This window comes from Grammomys surdaster, unplaced genomic scaffold, assembly GCF_004785775.1.
Source record: "Grammomys surdaster isolate TR1022 unplaced genomic scaffold, NIH_TR_1.0 198, whole genome shotgun sequence".
In the NCBI taxonomy this organism is placed as follows: Eukaryota; Metazoa; Chordata; class Mammalia; order Rodentia; family Muridae; genus Grammomys; species Grammomys surdaster.
Window position 1 is genome coordinate 7781981 of NW_021604643.1, and position 26773 is coordinate 7808753.

Consider the following 26773-nt stretch of genomic DNA (forward strand, 5'->3'; position numbering starts at 1 on the left):
CTGAACAAATTCTTTCCACCAAGATTGTTTGTCTACTAATCCTAAAAAAAATAATAACTCAGTGGTTTTGTGCTTCCTTTTTGTTCTGAGGAGTAAAAACAAAAAGCACTTGGGAAATTCTGCACAGTCATATTAATGCTAGGCCAGAACGTGTTTGGTACCCAGCTATTTTATTCTGATATTTACCTGAAACTAGTTCTTAGACCTAGTTTAGTTCTGACTGACCTGGAATTCTGTAAGTAGACCAAGCTGACCTTGATCTCACAGAGTGTCCACCATATTAAAACAGAAGGAATCTTTGATGGTCTGTTGAAGCAAAAACACAACTATCACCTCAAGGAGAAAAAAAAGCATCATTTATTCTAGGTTCAAATATGGAAACAGATTCAGATCACTCCAACATGCAAGCAGTTTCATGAAGTTTTAATAGAGAAAGAACAAAGACATTCATAAATGGAGGGGTTTTTTTAATACATTGGTTGGAACCAATGGGAGTGGGCTTGAGCAAAACTGCCAAGTCTTCAGTATAAGTCTCAGGCACCATCTGATGATATTCTTAGCCTTTGGGTTGGGTTGGTAGAAGCCAGGGGTTTGCTTCTATGTTCCAAAAAAAGGATTTTACCTAAAAGCAAGAAGGATTAGGTTAGTCATGGAGGTAGGAAATAAATGACTGTTACAGAGACTAGAGATACCTCAAGATAACCTGGCTCTGGACAAGTAACATTGCACTGTTTACAATTAGCAAAGTTGTATCATCAGTCAACTACACAGAATCCTTAACACCACTGGTGCAGCCTTTGTTTTGGAACCTTCGATTCATTGTTTCTGGTTTTGGTTATAAATCACACATTTGCATGGGAAGACCAAGTACAAATCTGTGGCCCTTGGTGCTGGAAAGACTGACTCCTAGAAGCTGATAGAGATAAGATTGAGGAGGAAGGAAAGGAGACTTCTAGAGAGAGAGACAGAGTTGTTAAAGCCATTAAGGGAGAAACCTCTCTAGCCACCATGATCCAAATTTGATTTTGTGTATCATACACAATATTTATATGTTACATATAATAGACACATTATACCTAAAGATAAAAAAACTAAGGACACAGGATAGCCTAAAGATGTAAAGGCAGTAGAAGAAGGAAACAATAAAAAACCTTCAGTTTAAAAAAAGATTTATTCATTTATGTGCACTGTGTGTGTAGGTACCCTACTTGTCAAGAAGAGGGTAGGATCCCCTGCCTTACATGTGAAAGACCACCAAGTACTCTTTACCATGGAGCTAGCTCTCTGGACCCGCAAATATTCTTTTTAAACTAAATTGACTCTTTCTTTTGTGTCTAAAGCTATTTATACTCTGTACTGTTTTTATTTTTGCAATATTTTTCCTGATTTCTTTTCTTTCAATTTTAGTTTTCTGATGGCAAACTTGATTTTACAGCTACAATTGCAGAAGTGGCCTGTTTTAACTTTACAAAATATTGATCTTTAATATCTGAGTTGTTATACTGTTCCTTGTGGATTATAATTGGATCTATGTTATTATCTTGGTACTGTGCCAGATTTTAGTTTGGGAAAGGAAATAAAAGTAAGTTATATTATAGAAGAAATCAGTAACAGAAATCAGTAATATTGCTTTAAATATTCTTTTAACAAATTGTCATTCCATGTACTAAATATTATCAGTGACCAGGATAAAAATCTAGATGTCAGACATATCAGAAATGAGGATCCTACAGGATTTGGAGTGATAATCAAAACTCATTTCTAGTTTTATAATCAGAACAAAAGACACTTTGTAGTATTTCTCACTTACTTTTTATTGGCAAAATACTGTTCAACTTTGGGGATCTAAAGAGATGGCTCCGTGGTTAAGAGTATTAGCTGCATGCTGTTAATATGTATAATGTCTAGACTTTATTACCAGTCCAAAATTATACAGGGCTAGCCCTAGCATACGCAAAACCTAGGTTTTATCTCCCAAATTATTCTTTAGAAATCTTTTTTGATGAAGAGACTCACTCTAGCCCAGGCTGACCTGTACATACATTTTGCAGCCCAGGCTGAACGGAACTCACAGCAATCCTCAGACCTCAGCCTGCTGAGTACTAGATTATAGACATGAACATAATATGTTAAACTTCTTTTTTTTCTGTTTAATAAGCAGGTAGATGGTCATAGTAGAACACAACTTTAACACAGCTCTCAGAAGACAGAAGAAAGTAGATCTCTATGAATTCCAGAACATCCAGGACAAAAAGTGAGGTCCTGTCTCACAAAAAAAAAATTGAATTGAATTAAATTTAAAAGTGAGTTGGGCAGTGGTGGCACACATCTTGAATCCCAGCACTTGGGATCAGAGGCAGCAGATCTCTGAGTTCAATGCCAGTCTGGTCTATGCAGTGAGGAGTTCCAGGACAACCAAGGATTCACAGAGAAACCCTGTCTCGGGGGCAGGGGCAGGGAACAGAAACAACAGTAGTAGCTGCTTTTCCAGAGGACCCGGGTTCTAATCCCAGCACCCACATGACTACTCATAACTGGCTAGAAGTCCAGTTTCAGGGCATCTAATGCCTTTTTCTGATCCCATTGGCACTGCATGGCTGTGGTACACTTATCTACACATAGGCAAAAGCCTCATTTACATAAAATTTTGAAAAATAAAAATATTGTTTAATTTTTTAAAATTCCTACTAATTATGCCCTAGGGTCCCTTAACTATTCATCTATTCAAAAACTGTGTTGTTAGGGGAGTCTAAGAGACCCCAAATGATATAGATTATTGCCATTGCCTTCAGTTTTCTTCCAGAAAAATAAGGTAAGATACTATTGCTAAAGATTCCACATACATTGAACCCATAACTTGGAGGAATGGATATGGATATGAACTGAAAGCCTCAGCCCTAAAAAATAACTCTTACAGGATCAGAAAGAACTATGGAAGCTGCGAAGGAAGCAGTCAATGATCTGATGTAGCTATAACAGCTACAAGCTGCAATCCTCATCACTGCGAGAAACTCTGAAAGGTCCAATAGTAGCACTTACATCATGGAGGTACTCAACAGCCACCAAAATTGGACTGAAGGCTTACTCACTAGAAAAGAATTCTCATCAGACACCATAAGGCTAGCCAACTACCCACCTGGTGAAACCAGAGAACCTAAAGAGCAGTTTATTATCTTGGTATTATCACAGGTTTTAGTTTGGGAAAAGAAATGGAAACTTATGTTTTCTAATTTCTAACTGAATTCTAAATACTTATCCTTTACACCCAGAGATAAAGGAAGCTCTCATTCCTCATCAAAGACGCTTCATATTGCAGCAGATAGAGACAGAGTTACAGAAAACTAAAACTGGACAAAACACAGAAAACCACTGATCATGGGGTGCCCAGCCCTAGTAGATATATCTACAATACAATCCTTACACCTGAGGCTCAGGGGACATTGACCAAGAAAGGACAGAAGAATGTTGTAAGAGCCAGAGGGCCAGGACATCTGTTGTGAAATAGTGTCCTCCAAAAAGGAACCAAAAAGAGAACAGGAAGTGGAGGAGTATAGGGAGGAAGGTGTGGATCTGGAAAAGTTGGGGGAAGAGTGGGAGTTAAATACGATCAAAATACACTGTGTGAAATTTTCGAAGAGTTAATATAATTATTCTATCTTCTTAAAAGTAGAGAGTTGAGGTATAAAATATGAATATTGTGCCATTGGACACAGATTGCTTTTTGTATAATGTGGACAAGAAATGTTAACTCAAGTCCTAATATGCCCAACAGACTCAGTTTTTAAAGCTGAAGCTATTTTAAGCAGTTGATATCTGAATATGCCATAGGGCTTTCAGAGCTTTCGATTTGTCTTATTTTAATGTTTTGATTATCAATAAGAACTTATAATCTAGTTGGATCCAGATAATAGTTTTTACTTTTTAAAGGTAAGAGCTTGATTTAAGAGTTTTGAGTCAAAATAGAAGTATTCCCCTCTTATTGTAAATCTTCCAAAAATAATTATCAATGAGAAAAAAAAACTAAAAATTTAATTCCAAATATCCTGACTAATGAGAGACGCTATTTTACCAAGGTAATGAAAATACTTGAGTCTTTGAGTCTTTTCAAACATGATGATTTGTTCAAGTAAGGTAGGAGGTCCAGGTAAACAATAGGGTCTAACATGAGCATGATTACTGTAAAAACACAGCACCCTTATCTGTAGCTTTACTAAAATCGACATTAATAAATATTAAGTCTATCACTTAGGATTATACCAAGCAAATTCAAAACATCTTATATAATTCAAAAAAATCTAAATATGAAAAAGTTTAAGAAATATAAAACATGAGGATTAGTAAAAATATCATCAGAGGCCCCTTTAGTACAGAGACTTGGAGCTCAGTCGCCAGTGTGATTGAAGAGAGCTGTCATTTGGCTTCTTCGAAACCCCTGTGGATGAGATCTCACAAGTAGGCATAAGTTTGAGGTAAGAAATAAGAATCTAAGGATTTATCTCTTAAAGTTTTAATGCCCAAAAGTTAGTTAGATGTACCTGATACATTCGTCCAGGCTAAAGGGGGTCTTAATCTTGTTTATGTTTGTTTGTTTTTAATTGATTAACTCTCTTGATGTTAGTTCATTTTCCAAATTCTTCATCTTTTAGGAGTTATGAGTGAATTAAATATTTAGGGATCAGCTTGACATCCCCTATGAATGTCTCCTTTTAATAGAAGTGACTCGTGATTCTTTAGACAACAGAATATATAAGCTACATGGTACTTATTTATGGGGAGACATGGATATCTTTCAAAGGGGAGTAAATCTTAGCTTAATCAGAACTAACATGAGTGTCTTCAGCTAAGGAAGCTATGAGCTTTTGTTATTTTATGCATTTAGTGACTTTTGTTTATTTATCCACCAATACAGAAGATTTAAGGTACTAAACATAGTGAAAATATGTACAATAGTCCAAATTTTACAGATTTATACACTTACTCACAAAAACTTTTATGATTATTATGTCAGGAAACACCCCAAGTAGGAATATTTTGTAGTAAAATGTTTTCTACTGTTAAGAACACATACAGGGCCGGGCAGTGGTGGCGCACACCTTTAGTCCCAGCACTTGGGAGGCAGAGACAGGCGGATTTCTGAGTTTGAGGCCAGCCTGGTCTACAGAGTGAGTTCCAGGACAGCCAGGGCTATACAGAGAAACCCTGTCTCGAAAAACAAACAAACAAACATTCAAACAAACAAACAAAAAGGCTCATGTTCTGAGTATGCCATGCTGACCCATAAGCCCCTGCACACACACACACACACACACACACACACACACACACACACACACACACAAAAGCAATTGGCCGGGCGGTGGTGGTGCACGCCTTTAATCCCAGCACTTGGGAGGCAGAGGCAGGTGGATTTCTGAGTTTGAGGCCAGCCTGGTCTACAGAGTGAGTTCCAGGACAGCCAGGGCTACACAGAGAAACCCTATCTCGAAAAACAAAAAACAAAAAACAAAACAAAACAAAAAAACCCAACCACATACAGGTCGTGACTATCCAGCTTTACTCAATAGGAAAACATAGAAAGATAGATTTGGATAAAATCTAATCATGTTTTAAATGGCTCATTGAGTAAAGGGATAAAAAGTAATAGCCATGAATATGGAGAGGTGGCTAAGTGGTTAAGAGCAACAAGTGCTCTTGTTCAAACTGAATCAAAATGAATTTGCTTCCCAGCACCCACATGGAGGCTCAGTACTGTCTGTAACTCCAATACCAGCAGATCTGACACCCCCTTTCTAGACTCTGTGGGTGCCAGGCATGCATGTGGTGCACACTTAAAATATGAAATCATTAAATCCAAAAAAATTTAAAGAAATTATTCATTTAATAAAACCTTTATTTTCTAAGCTAGTTTTTCTCTAAATACTATGAAAAGAAAGAAATCAATATTTAAGAAAACATTAGTGTTTTAAATAGAGAATCAGGCACCAGTTCTACAGAATATAGAACATCAACCTCAGGAATTTTTAATAGCCTTTGATTACAACAACTGAAAAACATATACATTGTATCTTAAATAGCTAATAGCTGTAAATACAGGCGCAGCAGTGAGCATTTCCTGTGCTCTTGCAACAAATTTAAATGAGCTATTTCTTAAATATTTAAATCTTATTAAAACAGATATGAGAAATTGCTTTTGTTTAAAAAACAAGGGGGAAGATGCTGCAAAGGCCATGACGTCCTTGGCCTGAAGCTATGTTGATGTCTGTGAGGTGTGCCTTTGCCAGGGGCTGTAGTGATGTGAGCAGCCTGCATTTGCCACCTGAGGTCATGGTGATGTCTGGAACTGTGCTGTCACTGAGGGCCATGTCTGGTCTGTGGTTCTACTTCTACAACTGTGTTTGTGGTCTGTGCTGTCACAAGGAAGCCAGAGACTATGAAGGAGGCTAGCATCATCCTTCTGCTGACTGTACAGAAGCTACTTTTGCTGTGATATCGATGACTGCAGACACACACAGCTGAGAAACAGGGACACGGAAGGCTTCTATGACAATCCCTACCCCGACCCCAACATTCTCTCCTTAAAAAGTGTAGCACCCTAAACAGAAAGCTGTCGAAGATAACTCTTAAAAAGTGTGTTAAGGATGCTGAAGTTATGTCTTCACAACTGATGGTTTCTGGCCTGGGTGCAGGAGGGGAAGGACACGTTCTGTTTAAGGAGCTGGTGACTGGGAGTTTGACCGTGCTCCAGTGAGAAGATAGAAAGGCGAATTGGACTTAGTTTTTCTGTTTTAATTCTTTTTTTTTCTTGGTCTGTCACAAGGGGAGGGTAGGCCGTGAAAGGACTGAGAAATGAGTGTGATGGGGTGCACTCTGTGAGACGCAAAGAATCAATAAAATATTGTGATGAATGAAATACGGAAAGGTGGGGATCTTTTCATTTGAACTGGGCATCTCTGTCTCTACCCAGCTTCTTCTCTTCCACTTTTAGCTGGCCGCCTCCTTTGTAGTAAGTGAATAAACCATTTAACTCAAATCATTTTCCTTTTCCTTCCTTAAAACTGAAGACATAGAGATTAGTTATTGTCTCAAATACATTATAAATTGTACTTATGATATATTGAAACATGTTAGGATGAATAGTAAACCTTTTGATACGTTTGTAAGATTTTATGTAGGCTACGTGTTGTTTTAAATGACCATTTTTTTCTTTAGTTCCCAAATTTTAGAGTTATATCTTAACTAGGTTTGCCTAAAAGTCTTGAAAAAAACTGTTTTTTTTTTGTAAAAAAGAGGCAGATTAAAAAAAAAACAGCTATGTTTAGGGATTTTAGGTGAAGAGACTTTTGTCCCACTTCAAAACAATTATATTGCCATGAACATATATAAAACAGCCAGAATATACTTCTTGGCAAAATAAGATAATAGTTCACATCTCTACATCATCCAGAAAAAAAGGCCTTCCAAAAGGAAAAACAATCAAAGGGGAAATGTGTTATATAACGTCAGATTTCTATCTTTCTCTGTTTATGAACAAACCAAAAGACACCTCCACAGATGGAAATTGTTAATATAGCATGGAATTGTCCTCCTCTAGGTTTAATCCTAGAGACTGTACTAAACTTTTCCTTTGATCCAGAATCTGCTCTGTTGGAGATAAAGAAGAGGCAATGTTCAAGGATACACGAGAGTAGGAATTAACAGTCAGACATCTCAGAATTTACCTTTGGCTCAGAACCTCTAAATGTTTCTTAATTTCCTACCTGGTTTTAACATCTCATCACCTTTGAGCTTGTAGCTTCTGAGGCATATACATATATGTATACATATACATATACTTATACATACACATGAACATATACATGTGTGTAATATATGTAATATAAATTTTAAATGTTATATATATATATATATATATATATAATACATATTACACATTTTACCATTTCTTTACATGTATTCTAATTGAAGTAAGCTGTCCATCTTTAATTCTACTGTCCACCAAGAATTTCTCATTTAGTGCAAAACAAACAAAACCCACAACATCATAGGATAAACATTTTCTCATAGTGGTAACCATAAAGCCCAATTATTTTTTTTGTATATTTTCCATCTCCAAATACTTATGAGCTGAATGACTGCAGTTATCAACCACAAAGGCAGGTTCTGTTCAGTAGCTCCTCTTTGAATCTCAGTTTCCCATTTTCTCTTGAAAACTACGAGCTTCCCTAAGCTAGCCAGGGGATCTGAGTCTTGGTTTAGGCTTATGTGCTGTCTAGGGCAGAAGGGCAGTATTAAGCAGAGTGAGTGGTAGAAAACTGCTAGTTATTGCAATGATAGCAAGAGAAAAGTACAAAAGCCACCAAGCTAACAAAGAAATGTTCTAAAAACAAGATGGATACCCTAAAACAGAATGCTCTGAAATAAGCAAAGAAAACACACCAGAATCCTAAGAAAAATTATTGACCAAAAAAGGGGAGGCCCAAAGCCCCACAAAGAACTTACCAAAATGTACCAGAAGAGACAACGACAGTTGGCACAAAAGCCCCGTGATGATACCTGGTGCAAAACAGACTCTTACATGAAAGAAAACACAAGAGTGTATTCTGAAGCCAAATAAAAGTTACCATGTTCTGGGAAAACAGATTCAGGTTACTTTAAATACCTGCATTCCATTGTGATCGTGATTTCATGAACGCTTTACAATGGTGAACAAAGAAAAAAATAAGGCTCTTTTTCAGATGCATTGGTAGGAACATTAGATAGGGAGATAGGCAGGCTACAGCAGAGCAGGAAAGTCCTTGCTATAAGCGTCAGATGCTATCTAGCAACAAAATACTTTCAATCTGAGTTGGTGGAAAGGAGTCATCTGTGTGTACATTCCAAAAATGTTTTAACTGATACCACAGGATGTTAGGTCAAACACAGGGGTGTATGAAAAATAGCTGCTATGGAGGCTAAAGATAACTGAAGGTAATTTGGATCTAAAAAATGTCTCATTTCATCTGTCCATAGTCACAGAAATTGTACCCAATTATCATCTTTAACACAGGTACTGTTTGTTTGTTTGTTTGTTTGATTGTTTGCTTATTTGTTTCTGGGAATTTAGGTTCACAAATTGAATAGTGGAGAATAGACACTCCACTATTCCAATAGCAGATATTGCTAACCAGACCTTTGATTTCCTCTGAATTCTGAAGCTGCCTCAGCACATCCTCAATACATATTTCTAGGCTATTCTAATGGAAACCTGTTTCATTATCTATTAGGTAAACAGGGACTGAATATCTCTTGTTGGTCAGGCATTCATTGTAGGTGCCTATTATGCAGTCACTAATGTCAGATTATGTTATTGTAAAGGTCCAAAGGATAATGTGAACTCTTAGGGTCATCCCTTCTTTTATTTTTTTCAGGTGTGTGTGTGTGTGTGTGTGTGTGTGTGTGTGTGTGTGTGTGTGTAGAGTACTGGAGTTGACTTCAAGCTCCTTCCTTGATTGCTCTCTTCTTAATTAGTATTTTGAGGCACAGTTTCTTTTGAGCCTAGAGTCCACTGCTTTTACCACAGCAGTTAGCCAGCTTGCTTCGATGAGTCCTGGCTCTGCCTTCTGTATGCTAGGGTTACAGATGAACCACCACTTCCTCTCAGAATGTATTCAGGTTCTGAGGATTCGAACTCCAGTCCTCTCATGCAAGCCCTTTACTTACCGTTCCTTCTTCCTTAGCTCCCTTTCCTCTTTTTCCCCTCCAAACTCAACTCCACAAAGATTGAGCACAGCTAACTCCTTTTTCTTCCCTTCCAGCTTCTGACTGTTTTTCTGACAGCCTGCTGGGAAAAGCCTCTTGTGTATCTTTCTTCAGCTGAAAACAAGACCTTGACATGGAAAGCTCAGCACAGAATTTTATTCTGTCTTTAATTTTTACTCCTCATAGCTTTCAGGTCTTGTGACTTCTTACTTGAGAAATATTTGGGCAAAAGAAGTGGTTGAGAAACTTTGGGTTTCTGTGAGTTAACTATTGTCAAAGTTCACCTTTCCATATTTGTTTTATTATCATGCAGTTCAGAATAACAGTCAATGTTTCCCAAAAATGAAATTTTTTTACTATTTACTATAATCACTAGGATTTGAAATGTATAAAATCACTTTTGTTAAATATATCAAAATATTCTGAATCATAACAAATCTGTTTTATTGTTTCCTTTATTGCTATAGGATTGTAATTCATTGCATTTTGCTGGGTACAGTTTTTTCTGTTTAATTCTAAACATTTTTCATTACAATTATTTATTTGTTGCACACTGAGCTCTAAATGGGACATCTCTATCAGCATTGCCAATACTCCTCCAGGCTCAAGAAAGACTGTGAAAGTGTGGACAGGAAGAATGTAAGAGTCAGAGGCGAGAGAAGAGGACCGTGAAATGCAGTCATCCAGATGTGACACAACCTTCACAAATATGAACACACAGTGGTGCAGATACTTGCCTAAGAGTGGGTCCTCCAACGTTCCATAATGAGTAGAGATGTCATGAGACCCAGCCCCTCCCCAAAGGGCTATTGTCGCCTACTAACAGTTCCTGTGGGAAGAGGTAGCATTTTCTTCAATGTTTCTTTCTCTTATCATCATCTTCCAACGGACTTTGATGAAACAAAGTCAAAGCTACCACCAAAATACTAATGGATAGATCAAAATAGGAAGAAGACCATTAACTAAGGTAGTTATTCCATCTCAGCATATATCTAGTTGGGATCTTTGGTTCCTCTGTTGAAATATAGGGTATGTGTGAGTGTGTGTTTGTGTGTGTGTGTGTGTGTGTGTGTGTGTGTGTGTGTGTGTGTAAAAGTTAGAAATTAGGTTAACAATGTGTGCTAGGCTGTGGGTTTATTCAGTTCCTAGATTCTGTTCTGTTTTACATAGTCACTTGAGTTTCTGAGTTGCTATTTTGACAAATAAGGATGTAAAAAGGATTTTAGAACTGAACTAACATTAGTATCTAAGGGCTATCGTTAACAACGGAGAGTTCTGGATTTTCCCTAAACTTTCACCTCCATAGCAGTGAAGCAAACAATAGCACCTACCTGAAAGTAATAGGTGAAGCTGCTTTGAGGACTGGCTCCAGGTGCCAATGGAGCGGTCACACGGTGTAGGCAGGAGCTTGATGGTTATCAGCTTTTGCTTTCTGAGTTTGCTAAGAAGTCTGAAAATTGTTTTGGTAACTCACTCCTTTCAGGTTTGGAAAAGTGTGTGTTAGAAGACCTGACGAGCATGCCTTTCCCCTGGCAATTTAGTATCTGCAGCCATATCAACTCAGAAGGATGTCTGAATATTCTATTAATATCCTGGACACAGGGAAACAGTTGTAGCGACATTTGAGTTAATACACGGGCCAAGTAGAAGTGACTGATTGCTTGATTTATTAAAGAATTCGTTCTAGACTTCCTTTAGAATGGAGCAGACAAAGTTTTCCTGTAAAGGAGCAACCAGTTGTAAGGATTTTAGGCTTTGCCAGTGAATTGTCTCTTCTGTTTTGTCTTTTTGTGCAAAGATAGTTGAAGAGTAATGCAGTCATGACTGTGTTCTATTAAGTTATTACTTATAAAAATGGGCTAGAATGGACTTGTCCTGGGATCTGTTGCTTATTGATTCGTTATTAAGGATAACAGGATTATAAAATGTCACAATTTGAACATGAAAAGAATGCTCACCTTCACTCACTTATTATGAAATAAAATGAGCAGAGGTCTCATTGTCCCCCAGCTAGAAGATTATCATTAAAAGACAAACACGTGTGGACAAGGACGCAGCGAAATGGAGACTCCTAAGCACTATTGATGAGAATGTAAGTTAGTACAGGCATATGAAAAGTGGTATGGACACTTCTCAAGTATCTCAAAGTAAAACTTCGGTATCTTCTAGAATGCCAGGTATATACCCAAAGGAAATGAAATCATTATACCAAAAGAATCCTTGCACCCCCATGTTGGCTGCAGCACTTCCCACAACAGCCAAAATATGGAACAAACCATGATACCTTTCACCCAATGAATGAAGAAAATTGAATACTACTCAGAATGAAATCATGTCCTCTGCAGTAATTTGGATAAAGTTAAAGAACATTAGAGAAAATGAATCTAGATGGACATCAACAGATGTAGAGAGTAAGTTCTCAATCATTTATAAAAACCAGCAAGCTTGATAATGCACAGAATGGAACAGTAGACACTAGGGGTGAGAGTAAGCAGGGCAGGAAGAGAATAAGAGGGGCTTTTATTTTATTTGAAGATTTTTCTCTTTGACAATAGCATACTTGTATATAACACATTCTGGTCATACCCATCCCTCCACCTTCTCTTATCTTCCACTAGTCCTTCCCTCTGTCAAGTCCCCATCCCATTTTCATGTCTTTTTTTTATTTTGCTTTTTGTTTTTGCTTTGAGAACCACCAAGCTTAACCAGAGCTACTTGTGTGGGCTTGGGTTTGAGGATGTCCACCGCAGCATGGAAGTCACCAGTGGCTACTTCACTAAAGACAACTACTTCCTCTCTCCCAGCAATCTTTAGCTGACCTCTGCTCCCTTGTGTGAGTCCCAGTGGGGTCCCGTGAGCTCTTTCCCCATCTTTGGCTAAATATTTACTGTCTCTGTTTTGTGCAGTCCTCGTGCTAGCAACTGTCATGAATGCCTGCTTTGGTCATGTCGAGGCCATAAAGCAATGTTTCAAGACCCTCCTTTCTATTGTTCAGCTCTTCCATGCTTGTCTCCACAAGAAGGAATTTTAGAAGTTGGAGGAGGTGTAGGGAGAGGGAAGGCAGAAGAAGAGTGGGAGGGGATGCTCGCTATATGCATGGATAAGAATATTACCATAGGCTGGGGAGATAACTGTCAGGAAAGTGCTTGCCGTATAAATACACAGACCTGAGTTTGTCTACCCAGCACCTAGGCAGGGCAGCACAGAGACACAGGTCTTTAATCTCAGTGCTGGATGGGGAGCAGAGACAGGGGATGCCTGGAGCTCACTGGCCAGCCAGCCTATCCAAACGGTTAGCTTCAGGTTCAGTGAGAGACTTTGACTCAAAACCAAACAAACAAACAAATAAAGTAGAAAACAATAGAAGAAGCCCAATTTCCTTTTCTGGCCTGGCCTCCTCATGTGTGTACACAGGCGTGCACATTCATATATACTTGAATTTCACCTCTCCCCCTAACACACACACACACACACACACACACACACATACACACACACACAGTAACATAGAGCTAGCTGGGAACATGGAGAGACTGCATTCAATTCTTCTTCATTCTACCACTAAGCTGCTGTTGGCTAGAAGGAAGTCAGTTCTGTCTTTGAGTCTCTGTTTGCCTATCTGCAGAATCTGCTAAAGTCCTTTCTAGTGTGTCTGATATATGGCCCAATTATAGCAATCTTATTGACTCTAGACTGTGGCTGAGGCGTTTCACTCGGTCAGTTTAAGGATATTCTTAGTTTATGCCATACACATCCCCTTTAGTGCATCTGCTAACACTTCCTCTTAGTGAATGTTTCCTTTGTGCACTGTGTGATTTATGAAACGAAAGTTTATTTCCATTAAAACGGTTTGTGGTAAGGTGGTTTGCTCAGCTTGTGGTAGCATCTGTCCCTAGTCTCTGAGTTTTTAGCTTTGTCTCTTGCTGAGAAGCTTGAGAGACACTTGTATGGTGTTTATGCTAATTTCTTGGTGTGGGTTAATGGGAACTAGAGTCACATCTGTGTTGATTCAGGTCTTTTAAACTGTCAAGACAGTTCATAACCCCTGGAACACTGAACACAAGACCAGTGGCCTGTGTCCTTCTCACATCCCTAAAGGCCCCAGGAATCCCCTTGGTGTGAGGGGGAAATCTCTTGCCCTTTCTCTTGTGCTAACCCATAAAAGACTAGTCACTGATTTTAAGGAAGTCGAACTCTGGGCACTAGTAACTTTGTTTCCCAAGAGAAGCCCCAATGTGCTCCCCTAGGCCAAGCAGTGGTTGGTCCCCAGACTTCCACAGTCTCAGCACCAGCAGCCATATTCTCCCTCCACGAGACTCCAGGGATGACAAATCTGTACCTCTGTGTTTCCATTCCCCTCTCTTTTTTTGAAGATTCAGTCCTCTCTGTGATTTTACAGTTGGTCAAACGTACATGGCCAGCTCTTTCATTATGTTGTATAACAATATTTTAGGAAAAGCGAGAATAAATTTCTACTCATCCCAAATATAGAACTGGTGACCAAGCAAGTATGGATACCACCAAAATCCATCTTGGCAAGCCAATGAATTTTTGTTTGGTTGGTTAGTTTTACTTTCTTACAGTAATATGGGTGAGGAGTTACTTAAAGAATCAGAAATGACACAAAGACTGCTGTGTCTCCAGTGGCCTATCCTAGCATAAGTGACAACTTACAGAAGTTGGACACCTGGAGCTCAGGTGACAGGAACCTCTTCCAGGATCACTGCCTCTTCCAGTCAGCTTAGCTGGTCTGAGCCTCTTCTAGGTTGCTCAGCTTGCCTGAGAATGCCTCTCAGCAGTTCTTACTGCTTGTATATGCTTGCTAATAGTGGGGCCTAGTGTACCTAGCTGCTTTAGTTAAGATTTTGTTGCTGTGAAGAGATGCTATGACCAACTTGTACAAAGGAAAACATTTTATTGGGGCTGGCTTACAAAGGCTAAAACCATTGTCATCATGGTGGGAAACATGGTGGCATGCAAGTACATATAGTGCTGAGGAAATTGAGAGTTCTACATCCATATCAAAGACAGAAAAAAGAGAGACACTGGGCCAATCTGAGCATTTGAAACCTCAAAGCCCACCCTCATTGACACACTTCCTCCAACAAGATTGCATCTACTCCAACAAGACCACACCTCCTAATAGAGCCTATGGGGGAGGGGGTCACTTTCATTCAAACCAGCACATTGATCAATTTCAGGGACTTCCTGAAGCCTTTGAGTTGATTATTTCCTAAGCTTAGGGAGTGTCCTGGTTAGTTTTTTTTAATCAATTTGACACATGCAAAAATCATTTGGTAAGAGGGAACATAACTTAAGAAAATGCTCCCAACAGATTGGCTTGTGGACAAGCCTGAAGAGCATTTTCTTGATCAATGATTAATGTGAGAAGGTTCACATTAATGTGGTACAGCCCCTGGTCTTTTAGTCCTAGGTTATATAAGAAAGCAGGCTGAGCAAGCCATAGGCACTATACCACTAAGTAGTGTTCTTCCAAGACCTCTGCTTCACTTCCTACCTCCAGATTCCTATCTCTTGAGTTTCTGCTCTAACTTTCTGCAGCCATGGAGAATGATCTACAGGATGGAATGTTTAATTTCCCCTTAGAGCATTCTGTGTCTTAAGAAGTGTCCCTCAAAGATAGAATGTTTTTATCTTGGAGGAGATTGATATACAACAGCATGAAAGCATGGAGAACAGATCCAGCTAGCATAAGAAACAATTACTACTCCCCTGTGCTTAGCTGTTGCTAACAGCACCTAAATGAGGGGTTCTGGGAGAAATGTCTAGATGCCAGGGCTCTGTTTGTGGCTGCTGTGATTTGAAGTTGTTGGTGTTGTTCTGTGGGAGGAAATCTCCCCCTGATGACCATGAGGTGTATGTGCAGAACAATAAAGTACAATTTTATTGACCGAGTAGTTATTACTGCTAAGGTCTTTATTTAGAAATGCTTTGGCACCTGTCTCAGAAGCATATGGGTTATTTCCCCTATCTGTGGGCAACCTCAATCCAACTAGCTAAATAAAGAGAAACACACTTTTTTTTATTTTCTAAAACTTCCACATCTGTTCTATCCACATATTTGACCTAGTTTGACCCCTACGTTCCTCCTAAAGAGACAGACCACATAGCAAGTGTGTACTTGTGAGAGAATAGTTATCTTGAAAACCATGAATATTAACTTCTTTCTTCTTAATATTTAGTTATTTTGATTTTATGTTTATGAGTGGCTTGCCTACCTTAGATACCCTGGAACTGGAGTTACAGAGGGTTGTAAGCTATTGTATGGGTGTTACAAATACAACCCCAGAAGGGAGCAAGTGCTTTCAACTGCTGAGCCATCTCTCAGCCTAAAGGTTAACTTCTTGAAAGTGGCTTTGCTTCTGACTACAATGTTGTATCTGCTTAACTCATTTGCAAGCAAGTTTTTTCCCCTTCAGGTATGTGTTTAATATTAATCACTTTAACATAAGTGAGGATGCAAGAATAAGAAAGACATGAAAAGGTCACATTATTACCAAACTGTGTCTTAATCTCTGATATCCTACAGAATGTGGCTTTCTTATCAGCCAGGCCTCATCTAGTCTCAGACACCAACCTTAGGAATTCAGAATCCAGCAAAGCCCAAGAGTCCCACTCACGGATCTGGATCTGACTTCTGTGAGGTGGCCTGAGTGTGACCCAGAAGCCCTCAAATTCTGACTTCATGCAGATGACCACTCAGACAAACTGTTACAGGATACACATCTTAAGAAATATATTTATGCATTTTTAGGAATATAAGTTAGTGAAATACTTTTGTCTCAATGGGCGTTTGTTCATTAAAGGTCTAGGAGCCCCCTGCTGTGCTGTGTTTGGCAGACAAAATAATCCTTAAAGAATTTACAGAGGAAAATCAGTACTTTAGAGGAAGTCATTAGCTTGGCTGAGCATACTAAATTCACCCAGGAACCACAGACCACAGAGGAAAATGTCTTAATACTGAACATTTTAATACCAAAAAAGGCAGGTTTTGTGAAGAGCATATACAATCCACCCCTTGGGTGGATAGTCAGTAGGGCAGAGTTCAAACTCAGCTATTCACTCCTCGCCATATCTCAGCTGGAATCGAATGAGTTATTTCCCCCCTAATCCCAGAGGCTGAGACACATAGAGCTCTTCAGAACGGCCTACTGTGTGCACAAGCCCTTGATTGTTAACATAAACGAGAGAACACATCATCTTTCATAGAAGAGAGCTCACTGATGATGTGCTGTGGTGAATAGATACATAATTTCTAAAGCAGATGTAGAGGAATTTTCATGCTGTAGAGAATTAAAATTCTCAGATATGAAAACTGAGCAAAACCCCAGCTACTACCAGGTGTCAGTCATGCAGCCTGCTGGATGCCCCCACAGAAGCCATCCCAGATCGGAAATACATGTCACAGGCCTGTTTTAGCTAACTTAATGATGCCACTTTTTATCACATCAGCCCTGTTTCTAGCAGTGAAAACAAGCAAAACCTAAATGGACAGGTCATGACGTTTTCTGTTTGGCATTAGTTTTAGAGAGAAAGTAATACTTAAATGTGGGCTTCTATTGACTTTGACATCTTTCACTTCTAGGAAAATAAATACTTCTTACTGTAATAAGGGTGTATCTATTGGTGTGGCTTTGTATCTGTACTCACACTTCTGATGGGAAGACATTAAGGATGAGTGCTAGTCACAGAAAGAGAAAGGGTTATACTTTTGGTAACATGGAAAACTAAACCATAATAATTGATCCATCTAAACAACAGCCCCTTTCCCTGTCCAATCTATGATGAGCTCAAAGGTTGGCTAGAAAAAACCAGCAAACACTTTTCAGTTTTTACATTTCTTGATTTATTTCCAGTTCCCTACCACCCTTTTGCCTTTGACATTACATGAGAAGTTCGTAAGTTAAAATCATTTCTGAAGACTTGTTAATACTACTCAACGATCTAAAAGTGGTTTGGGCAGGGTAAATCCTAACTGTGAGGCAGACATAGAAAGTGGACTTGCTCTGCACTCTGCACCCTTCGGGCACACAGGGAGATGACGCAGTCATCAGTACAGAGTTTTGGAGTCTCCACAGCACTGGCTGAACAGGACCATCTATCTGTACGTTTTCAGAGTTTGGATTGTCTCTAGGAGGCTAGAACCCAAAACAAGATACAGGGAAGGCAAAGTGTTCCTGCTCACAAATTAGAAAACCTCTGCCACTTCTGAGTAAGTGCAGCTTCATCCCAAAGTTCTTGTTGCTCTCCATCCCAGTTGTTCTTACATGCAGAGATTCAGATGAAGACACCAGCCGCTTGTTTGGAAATGAGCAGTCCTACTATGGCTGAGAACCTGGGCTTGGTTTTGCTGCCTGGGTTGCAAGTCTCCCTTTTGCTGCCTTCTTCATACAGATCCTTTAATTTCCAATGCGTGGACATAAACATAACCACAGAGTTATAAAAACAAAAACAAAATCTTTCTGTTGCGACTTCTGCTTTACTTCTTAGGAAGGCAGAGGTAGAGGAGAAAGGACTGAAAGAGGAGTTTGAACCTGTGCCTGACATGAGAGGAACTGTTTCTTTAAGGAAGAATTATGCTGGATTTGGATCCTGCAGTCCATCAGGAGTGGCTCTAGCTCTTGGAAAAGGAAGAAACGTCTGTCTTCTAGGAACTCCGTCGGATTCATTCTTCTTAAACCTCCGGTTACCATAGATGGCCATGGCAGTTAAAATCCCTAACGCTAGGATAACCACAATGGTGATTCCAGCAGTTGATCCTCCTGATAATCTACCACTTTTCAATGGCTCCTCTAGCCTCCATTGCAGGGTATAGGGGTCCTTAACCCAGGATTTGGCACTCTCACTACTTGTCACCTCAACTGGGTCTGTGGAAAACTGACTCATAGGTAGCTGAGTGTAAGGTGGGAGCCTAGCAGGGGCCAGAGATGTCTTTGTAAAGATTCCAGCCTTGACACAGTAGGACACTTGGCATCCATCAATGATCACAGCTAGCTGTTGGCTGAAGCCCCCAGGACACTTTGGCAGAAATGAGTTTTCTAAGTCTCCAGATGTGGAAGAATTATACAACGGGTTCCCTTTTGAGCAGCTAAAAAACCCACCAAAAGGGACCGAAGATTTGGGCCCCAACTCATGATCCAGAGAAACACATACCTTGAGATTCTCAAACAGCTTCAGAGGAAAGTAACTGGTTGGGCATGACTGTGCATTTGTCATAGGGTTGCTGCTCTTGTCGGTGAAGACTCCTCCAAAGAGAATTCCTGAGTTGTCCGCTACTTGGCTACTGGCCACACACCAATAAGCACTAACTTCAGCCTTGGCCACTCGGAACACATCTTTACACTCTGTATGACAGAATATCTTGAGGGTACATTTATTTCTACACTCCTTTTCGGTATACCCCTTCTCATGGGTCTGAGTCAGCAGATGGACAGGGGTGTAGCCAGAGGGACAAGAGAATCCACCAGTAAGTGGATTCCTCTGATAGAAATCTAGGCACATATCAACCTTACTTTGTCCTGATGATTGAGCACACAACTGATAAACTCCTCCAAAGGGAGAGTTGACTACTTTACCATCACAAGAGCCATCATCTGTATTGGCTTCAAAATTGAAGTTTGGGGAGTTGATATTTGTGCAGCCTGGGAAAGTGTTAAAATTGTAATAGCTTTTTGCAGCAGTTTCTACTGTCTTTGCCAGCTGCTCCACCAAGTGGTGTGGAAAACCAGGAAGCTTTTCAGGCTTGATGAAGAAATGCAGAGGCAAGCCAGCACGATCCACTGCTACCAGGTGGTTGACGATGCCTTGTTGCCAGGTTTCAATGGTCATCCCTGGATAGAAGGGAATTCCTCCAATGCTCTGCACCCTTGAATTGGTTCTGTTTGCAAGATAGCCTGTGGCCAAGGTATTTTGATAGTCAAAGCCTGCCTCTATTTTGAAGTTCACAACCTTTGCAAAGGTAAATCCAGCAGATGCAGCTACAGCAGCATGGTTCCTCTTATTGTCCTTGAGGTAGGAGGACCTTATGTGATCCTCCTGAACCAGTGCAGCCCCAGCATCCACACTAGTGATTACGTGTGTGCCATAGTTGAGGACCAAGAGTTCTGCCAGGTAAGTGGCCATCTTCGTCTGATTTTTCTCCAGACGGTCACAGATTTCCATGAGCTCCTTCTTAAACCCCAAGCTAAGTTCTGCATTTGGGTTGGTTTTCACTGTGTAGACCAAATTTCTCACCTGTGCTCGTGTAGTTACAGCATGGTCTCTCACTTGAATGGTCTTTATCCTTTGGAACTCGGTAGAGAACTTGCCATTGACTTTGGGAACATAATCAAGATTCATGTTGATGGAAAATGAGGTGGTGCTTCGGTAGTTCTGCCAGGATTCCAGGATTTCTGAGTTCATCTCCAGGTTGCTCTCTTTCTGAGGAATAGTAAAGACTTCATCAGGGATGATGTACTGTCCATCTTCTGTGGTTTTACATTTGGTGTATTTCAAGTCCACCACTTGTCCCATGTCTACATTTCTCAGGTTATCCCAGCCTCCTCCAGGTAGCACTTCCAAAACAGGTAGATGCAGGGCATTCTGGCACTTTTGAAAACCATCGTCATGGATCTCTTCAAGTGCCTTCTCTACTTCGGCATATGCCACTGTAGTCCAGATGAGGACTGTAACAATGAAGCTGTTCATGGTGCAGGTAGTTCCAGCCACACACCAGTCCTTAACATCCACCAGAGAGCCTGGGGCAAACAGAAAGATGGGAAAGAAAGCAGTTTCTTAAACAGAAAATTCAATAATTCTCTATAACCATAAACTGCTCTTCAGGCTATGCTAACTGCAAAACAGGCAAATGAGAGTCTGTTGGAGTATTTAAGACCGATAGGACATGCAATAAATTATAGTGTACCATACTCCTGAACTCATGCTCTCCACGAGTCACTCCCCGCTTTCTTCACCCCAGCTGTTTACTCTGCAATAGTGATGAGTTCTCAGGAGTAAATCCCACATCTCACCTCTTCTCTACCTGAAAAGCCTGCTGTAGTGTTTTCTTCACTCTCTTAGACTTGTTCCAATCTTGGCTCACTGTTCTGTTCTCTTGTCGGTTTCCAGTGCCAGATTCTTTTGCTGAAAATGCAGAGGCCGTAGCAACATCTGCCCTTCTTGTCGCGCTTTTATCTCTACCAAACCCAGGGTATTTCTACCTCATGGACAAGCCTTAGCTTTCTCATTGGCTTGCTAAGATTGGAGGCTGTCCTTACAGAAGAAAGGAAGTGGAGTAGTACTTACGCACATCTCATGATGTCTCATTGCTACTAAGCCCTCTTGTCCTGGTGTGGAGATGATGTTATCTGGGGCTGAGATAAAGAATGAAGATAATTCTGTTTGCAGTGTGCTGGGACACCAGTCTGTCTTGTCCTAAGCATTCCATGGGAGAGGGAGGGACTTTACAGAGGTGTTGGGTTTCTTTTTTACATAGAAATAGAATACAAAAGCCACTATATGATCTCAATTTAAATTTATCAAAACATATAGTGACCAAGAACACTGCACACCAGGGCAATAAGTTGGTTCTTAACAGACACTTTCCTATTTTTCCCCTTCCACCAACGATTTCCTCTGGACTCTTGCACTGAGTTACGTGTCCAAACACATATGCTTTCAGGCTGATCATCCATGGTGAGTAAATGCCTGGGGTTACACACTAACCAACCTTTGGCCTCAAGCACAGAGAAGCAATTCTTCCCCCAAAAAGGTGTGAATCCGGGATGCTAAAGGGCACTTTCACTTCCTTTAACAAGCCAGAAGCCATATCTGGTTAACTACGTACAAGCTTCTGACTCATGTGTAACGTTTATCCTGTATAGTCTTGGAACAGGATCATATGTTTCCAATCCCTGTATTTCATCAACCACCTGGGATGGTTACATGGGCCATTTTATGTGGTTTGCAGGAATCTAAGAGGCCCATCTGAAACCTAGTACACGAAGCAGGGAGCTAGGACTTCTGCAGTCTGTGGATTAAACTCCAATCAAGAATATGGATGATGTAACAATGAAATAGCGATATTTTCTCTTCTCAATGACCGAGTCCTAACTTCATGTTCTGGGACTTCCTGGTCCACTCCTTCCTCCAAGGGAGATTTTTCCCACCAAGACTGTTTCTCTACTAAAAGAAGAACCTGGTGGGTTTGCAATTCCTTTTCTATGGAGGGTAGAATAAGAAAGCCAAGAGGAAATGCTTCTGTGTAATCATATCAAAAACTAGAGGGCTAGAGAGATGACTCAGAGCTTAAGAGCACTGACTGCTCTTCCAGAGGTCTTGGGTTCAATTCCCAGCAAACACATGGTGGCTCACAACCATCTGTAATGAGATCTGGTGCACTTTTCTGGCTTGCAGGCATACACGCAGGCAGGAAGCTGTATTAAATACTAAATAAATCTGTAAAAAAGTGACTAGTTAAAAATGAAAGAAAAAATGTTTAATAAAAAAATTAGACCAATTTCCAGAAGATAGCAAATGTCATGCCAGCACCTCTAGTACATATACTTCGGAGAGTTGGGTGGCAGCTATCATGAAGAGGTAATGAGCAGGAATCTCTAGTTTAATAGCAAAGTAAAGTACAAAACAAAAGAAATTCTTACAAAACAGAATATGAAGAGCCCAGTTTGGATGAATTTGCCTGGTCTAGGAAGCTAGCCCTCTTCTCCTAATAAGAGTAACCAGACCTAAGACAGAGGGCATTGGCACATTCCCTATTAACAGGCATTTTAAAGAGAAAAGAACAGAGCGAAAGGTTGCAATCAATAGTAGAAAAGACTATGAATCCCTGTCTACTCAGTCCTCTACCATAGGGCAAGATACCATTTTAAAAAGAGCCATGCTTAGTCATAGCTTGGCAGCCTCAGACTATCTGTAAACCATACTCAGGAAACCTAGAACAAGTTTTGGCAGTTATAAGTTAAATTGTAGCTAATAGAATTACTCTAGACCATAGGAAGAAACTTTCCACCAGAACTACATTGGTGTCTGTGTTCGTTGAGGAGGAAACTTGGGTCTGCAGGGTAACAGATTCAGCTTCGAAGCATCAGCATGCCAAGCACCAGGCAGCTGCCTAGGGGCAAGGTCAGCATTTTCAAGGTGATGGTGAAGACAAGGCCCAAATCTGTGAGCCCGTGCAAGGGATCACAGAGTAAGAACAGTGTTCAGAACCCCTGTTGGTGTGACCAATGTCAAGGTGTGACTTAGGCCAGCGAATGTTTTCTGACTGATGGAATCAATCTCTGTGACATGATGTTAAAGGAGGACAGTCAGAGTTGGGGGCCAACATTCACAATGAACAACATCCACAAACAGACTGTCCAAAGGTATGACCAACATCTGTGAGAGGATCCATGAAAGACTGTTCAATGATGGGGCCAACATCTGTGATCTAACTTTTCAAAGGTCGGCTCAGGGAGGTGATAGGCATCTGAAACTCTGGGAAAGAATGTTGAAAGTCAAGGCTAGGACACTATGTTGTATATTGTAATATTGCTCAATGAATACTACATCTAAGTAATCACTGATTTGTTCTGAACTCCTGTCATTTAGTTGTCTTCATGTTTTAATTGGCACATAGTAACTATGGATTTTATGAGATACTTTATGTTAATCTGATGCATAGACATAAAACAGGGTATTAACATTTTGTCTTTTCAAAATATATCATTGCTTTGTTTTTGAGGGCATTCAATAAAAGAGAGTAACTCACACATGCTGTAAAGAAGTAGCACATCCTTCTATGTGACTTATTTATCTAACTCCCTTCATCTATCTTTCCCTCTTCCCTTCCTATCTTCTAACAACTTCCATGATACTCTCTACTTGGATTCTCTGCAAAAGCAGCAAGCACTGGTAACACCTGAGCCATCTAGCCTATCCTGAATTTTTAACAAAGGTATTTGTGTATATGTTATAGAATTGAGACTTTTAAAATAATGCTGGTACATCATAAGCTTCCAGTAAGCATTTGTCCCCTTCCTTTGGTTTTACATCTCTAAATTACCTACCAGGTAAACTTAGATTTATTTGTTTGTTAAACAGATACTTATTATGCATAATAGTTTGTGGAAGGATATGCCCAGTCCTTTGGAAGAACAGCAAAGAAGGGCTTAGACATGGATGCTAACAGCTTAGGAAAAGGTAGTCAGAAAAAATATAATGTCAGATGGAGATAGATGGTTCCTATAGTATTTTACCTAAGGACACATTTCTGTAGTGACTGCCTGGTCTGTAGAACTGTAGGATCAAGAAAGGCTTGACTAAGAGGAGACTATCCTGACTAAATCATCTCCTCCCATAGAAATTGCCAATAATTCAGCTAGCCGTAGGAATTATTAAATGAGAACACTGTGAAATGCAAGAGTAGTAAATCACAATATTGATAAATTGGATGATATGATTCACAGTTGCATGTCGTAACTTAGCATGGCTAATATATATATATATATATATAACCACTAAAGAAACAAGACTTCATTTACCATTTACTCTGGAATTATCTTGGAAAATACAGTTAAAGACAATTTGAGTGACATATTCCATTCTCCAGCAAACTCTCTGATGTAGATGTCCTCTTCTCAGATCATGCTCTGGAATGAGGACACTGTGACAAGAGTGATGACACTTCTTAGAGAATGCATGGAAATCGAGGCCAGGCTAGCAGTAGGAAAGGCTGATATCAAGGTTTAGGGAGACTGCAGACAAGACACACACTAGAAGCCATATATGGTCAAGAGTGTAACCTGATCTAGTGAACAGATAAGAAATCAGAGTGACTCATGGAAGTTTGTCTCTTCCAGCTGGTCATACATAGTCATGAAGGAGATTTCAGGCCTGGACCTCATGCCATTCAATTTTCATATGCATCCAAACTTTTGATATTGTAACATGGTGCCATCTACAAAATTCACGACTGAGAACACAATTGAGTTTTTAATTTTTTTTCCAAAAATATTTGATAATGTTTAAGTAAGTTTGCAGTTTCGCACCGGGTCACATTGATTACTGTCTTTGGCTACAAGTAACCCCTGGACTGAGAGTTGGAATCCTGAGTGTAGGGCCTCTCATGTGCTCTATCTTTGCTTTCTCCTCATCATGACCTAGCAGATATAAATGTCTGTGGTCTTGGCTCCTTGTATCTGGCCTCCGTGAACTTTATGACTGCACACTGTTATCCTCTACTCTTCATAAACATAGTTTACAGGTGCCCTCTTACTTTCCTGCTTCTGAATCATCATTAATGAAATCATGTGTGTGGGGACTTTTGGGTTCCTAATCCAAAGTTAATATTTCTAGTTAGCACCAACCCTGGACAGGTAGTAATCCAAGACAAGGGGACAGACAATATATCCCAAGAGGTAAGAGAACTAGCAAGAATCATGCTTTATTGTAATGAAGACATCAATGAATGACATGTCCCTATTACTAGGCTTTGACTCATGTTCCTAAGACATGGTATCTTGAATTTAGCACCTGGTAGCCTATAATAGACAAATACCATCAAAGACATATGTATTTTACCTTACAAGTGACCAAACTTAAAATCAAACACCACCCTATAACAGGAAAGTGAAGAAAATAAATATCCATTATGCACAATTGTCTGGTAGATGTGTTTGTTGAAGAGCAGGTAAGAGGCCTTGCTTGAAATAGCTTCTTTAACTTACTATTGTTTTCTGAACTACATTATTATTTTATTATTTACATTTAACAAAAGGCTTAAGGTTTTTTTTTTAAACTAAGGAATTACATAGCATGGAGACAGGACATCTGCTTCTTCCTCGTCTTGAGATTCTTCAGTGCTTCTTTGATCTCTTTGTTTCTTAGGCTATAGATGATAGGGTTCAACATGGGGATCACTGCACCATAGAACATGGACACCACCTTATTTTTGTCCTGTGAGTATCCACCAGTAGAATGGAGGTATGAGAAGAGACCAGAGCCATAGAAAAGGATCACTGTAGTCAGATGAGAGGCACAGGTATTGAAAGCTTTCATCTGCCCATGGGTTGAATGAATCTTCATGATGGCAGCAATGATGTAGCCATAGGAGACCAAGACAACCAGTGCTGATGCCCCACCAACCACACACACAACCAGAAAGTTCACTACTTGGCTAAAAAATGTGCTAGAGCAAGACAAGGACATCAGGGGTGGCAGGTCACAGAAAAAATGATTAATGACCCGAGACCCACAAAAATGAAGCTGGAATATGGAGCTGGTTTGGATCAAGCCAGTGAGGAACCCTCCTGTGTATACTGTGATGACCATCCCCACACAGATCGTGGGTGACATGAGGGATGGATAGAGCAGAGGGTTGGAGATAGCAGCATATCTGTCATATGCCATGGCTGCCAGGAGACAGCACTCAGTACTTCCCATTCCAACAAAGAAGAAAAGCTGTATAGCACAGCCTATAAAGGAAATGGACTTCTGCTCCCTAAAGAAATCGCAGAGCATCTTAGGGGCTATAGAGGAGGTGTATGAGACATCAACAAAGGACAGATTACTAAGGAAGAAGTACATAGGCGTGTGGAGGTGTGAGTCCATTCTGATCAGGACAATGAGGCCCAAGTTTCCAGCCAGGGTCACCAGGTAGATCCCCAGAAACAACACAAAGAGGACAATCTGCAGCTGAGGACACTCTAAAAATCCCAAAAGGATGAAATTAGTCACCATGCTAATGTTTCTTCCCATAGCCATCTATCAGCTACAGCATCTTCAAAGGCCCAGAGGTAGATTCCTGGGAGCAACAAAAACCCAAGTGAAGAAACTCTTCTGCTTTGTCAAAGAATAGGAGATTCCTACAACCAGAAGACATCCCAAAAGATGAACATCCTATGTCTGGTGCAGCATTCCCCTCCATAACGTGTGAAGGTCATTATCATACTTATCTGATGAACTTGTTAGTGTAAAAACATATCAAGATAATAGCCTTTGAAGTATTGTGATCACAATAATAATGGAGTAACTTATA

General features: G+C 40.0%; 2 protein-coding genes and 1 long non-coding RNA gene across 3 annotated transcripts; all 3 read right to left on the reverse strand.

Annotated features, from left to right (window-relative positions):
• Nucleotides 1-334: 334 nt before the first annotated feature.
• Nucleotides 335-8555, reverse strand: LOC114623379. Its single transcript, XR_003711763.1, has 2 exons — nucleotides 8500-8555; nucleotides 335-622 (listed from the first exon to the last, which is right to left on the reverse strand). It is a non-coding gene; the product is annotated as an uncharacterized LOC114623379 (long non-coding RNA).
• Nucleotides 8556-18323: 9768 nt separating this feature from the next.
• Nucleotides 18324-20460, reverse strand: LOC114623376 (macrophage-expressed gene 1 protein-like). The gene has a single exon (XM_028770053.1). It carries the CDS (start codon nucleotides 20443-20445, stop codon nucleotides 18334-18336), a length of 2112 nt encoding a protein of 703 aa, XP_028625886.1. The 5' UTR covers nucleotides 20446-20460; the 3' UTR covers nucleotides 18324-18333.
• A 5082-nt stretch (nucleotides 20461-25542) lies between these two features.
• LOC114623510 (olfactory receptor 5A1-like) lies at nucleotides 25543-26499 on the reverse strand. Its single transcript, XM_028770183.1, has one exon. The coding sequence runs from the start codon at nucleotides 26497-26499 to the stop codon at nucleotides 25543-25545; it is 957 nt and encodes a 318-aa protein (XP_028626016.1).
• Between the last annotated feature and the right edge of the window lie 274 nt (nucleotides 26500-26773).

Coding starts and splice junctions, on each gene's coding strand:
- LOC114623510 (XM_028770183.1), bottom strand. CDS start 26,499: ATGGCTATGGGAAGAAACATTAGCATGGTGACTAATTTCATCCTTTTG.
- LOC114623376 (XM_028770053.1), bottom strand. CDS start 20,445: ATGAACAGCTTCATTGTTACAGTCCTCATCTGGACTACAGTGGCATAT.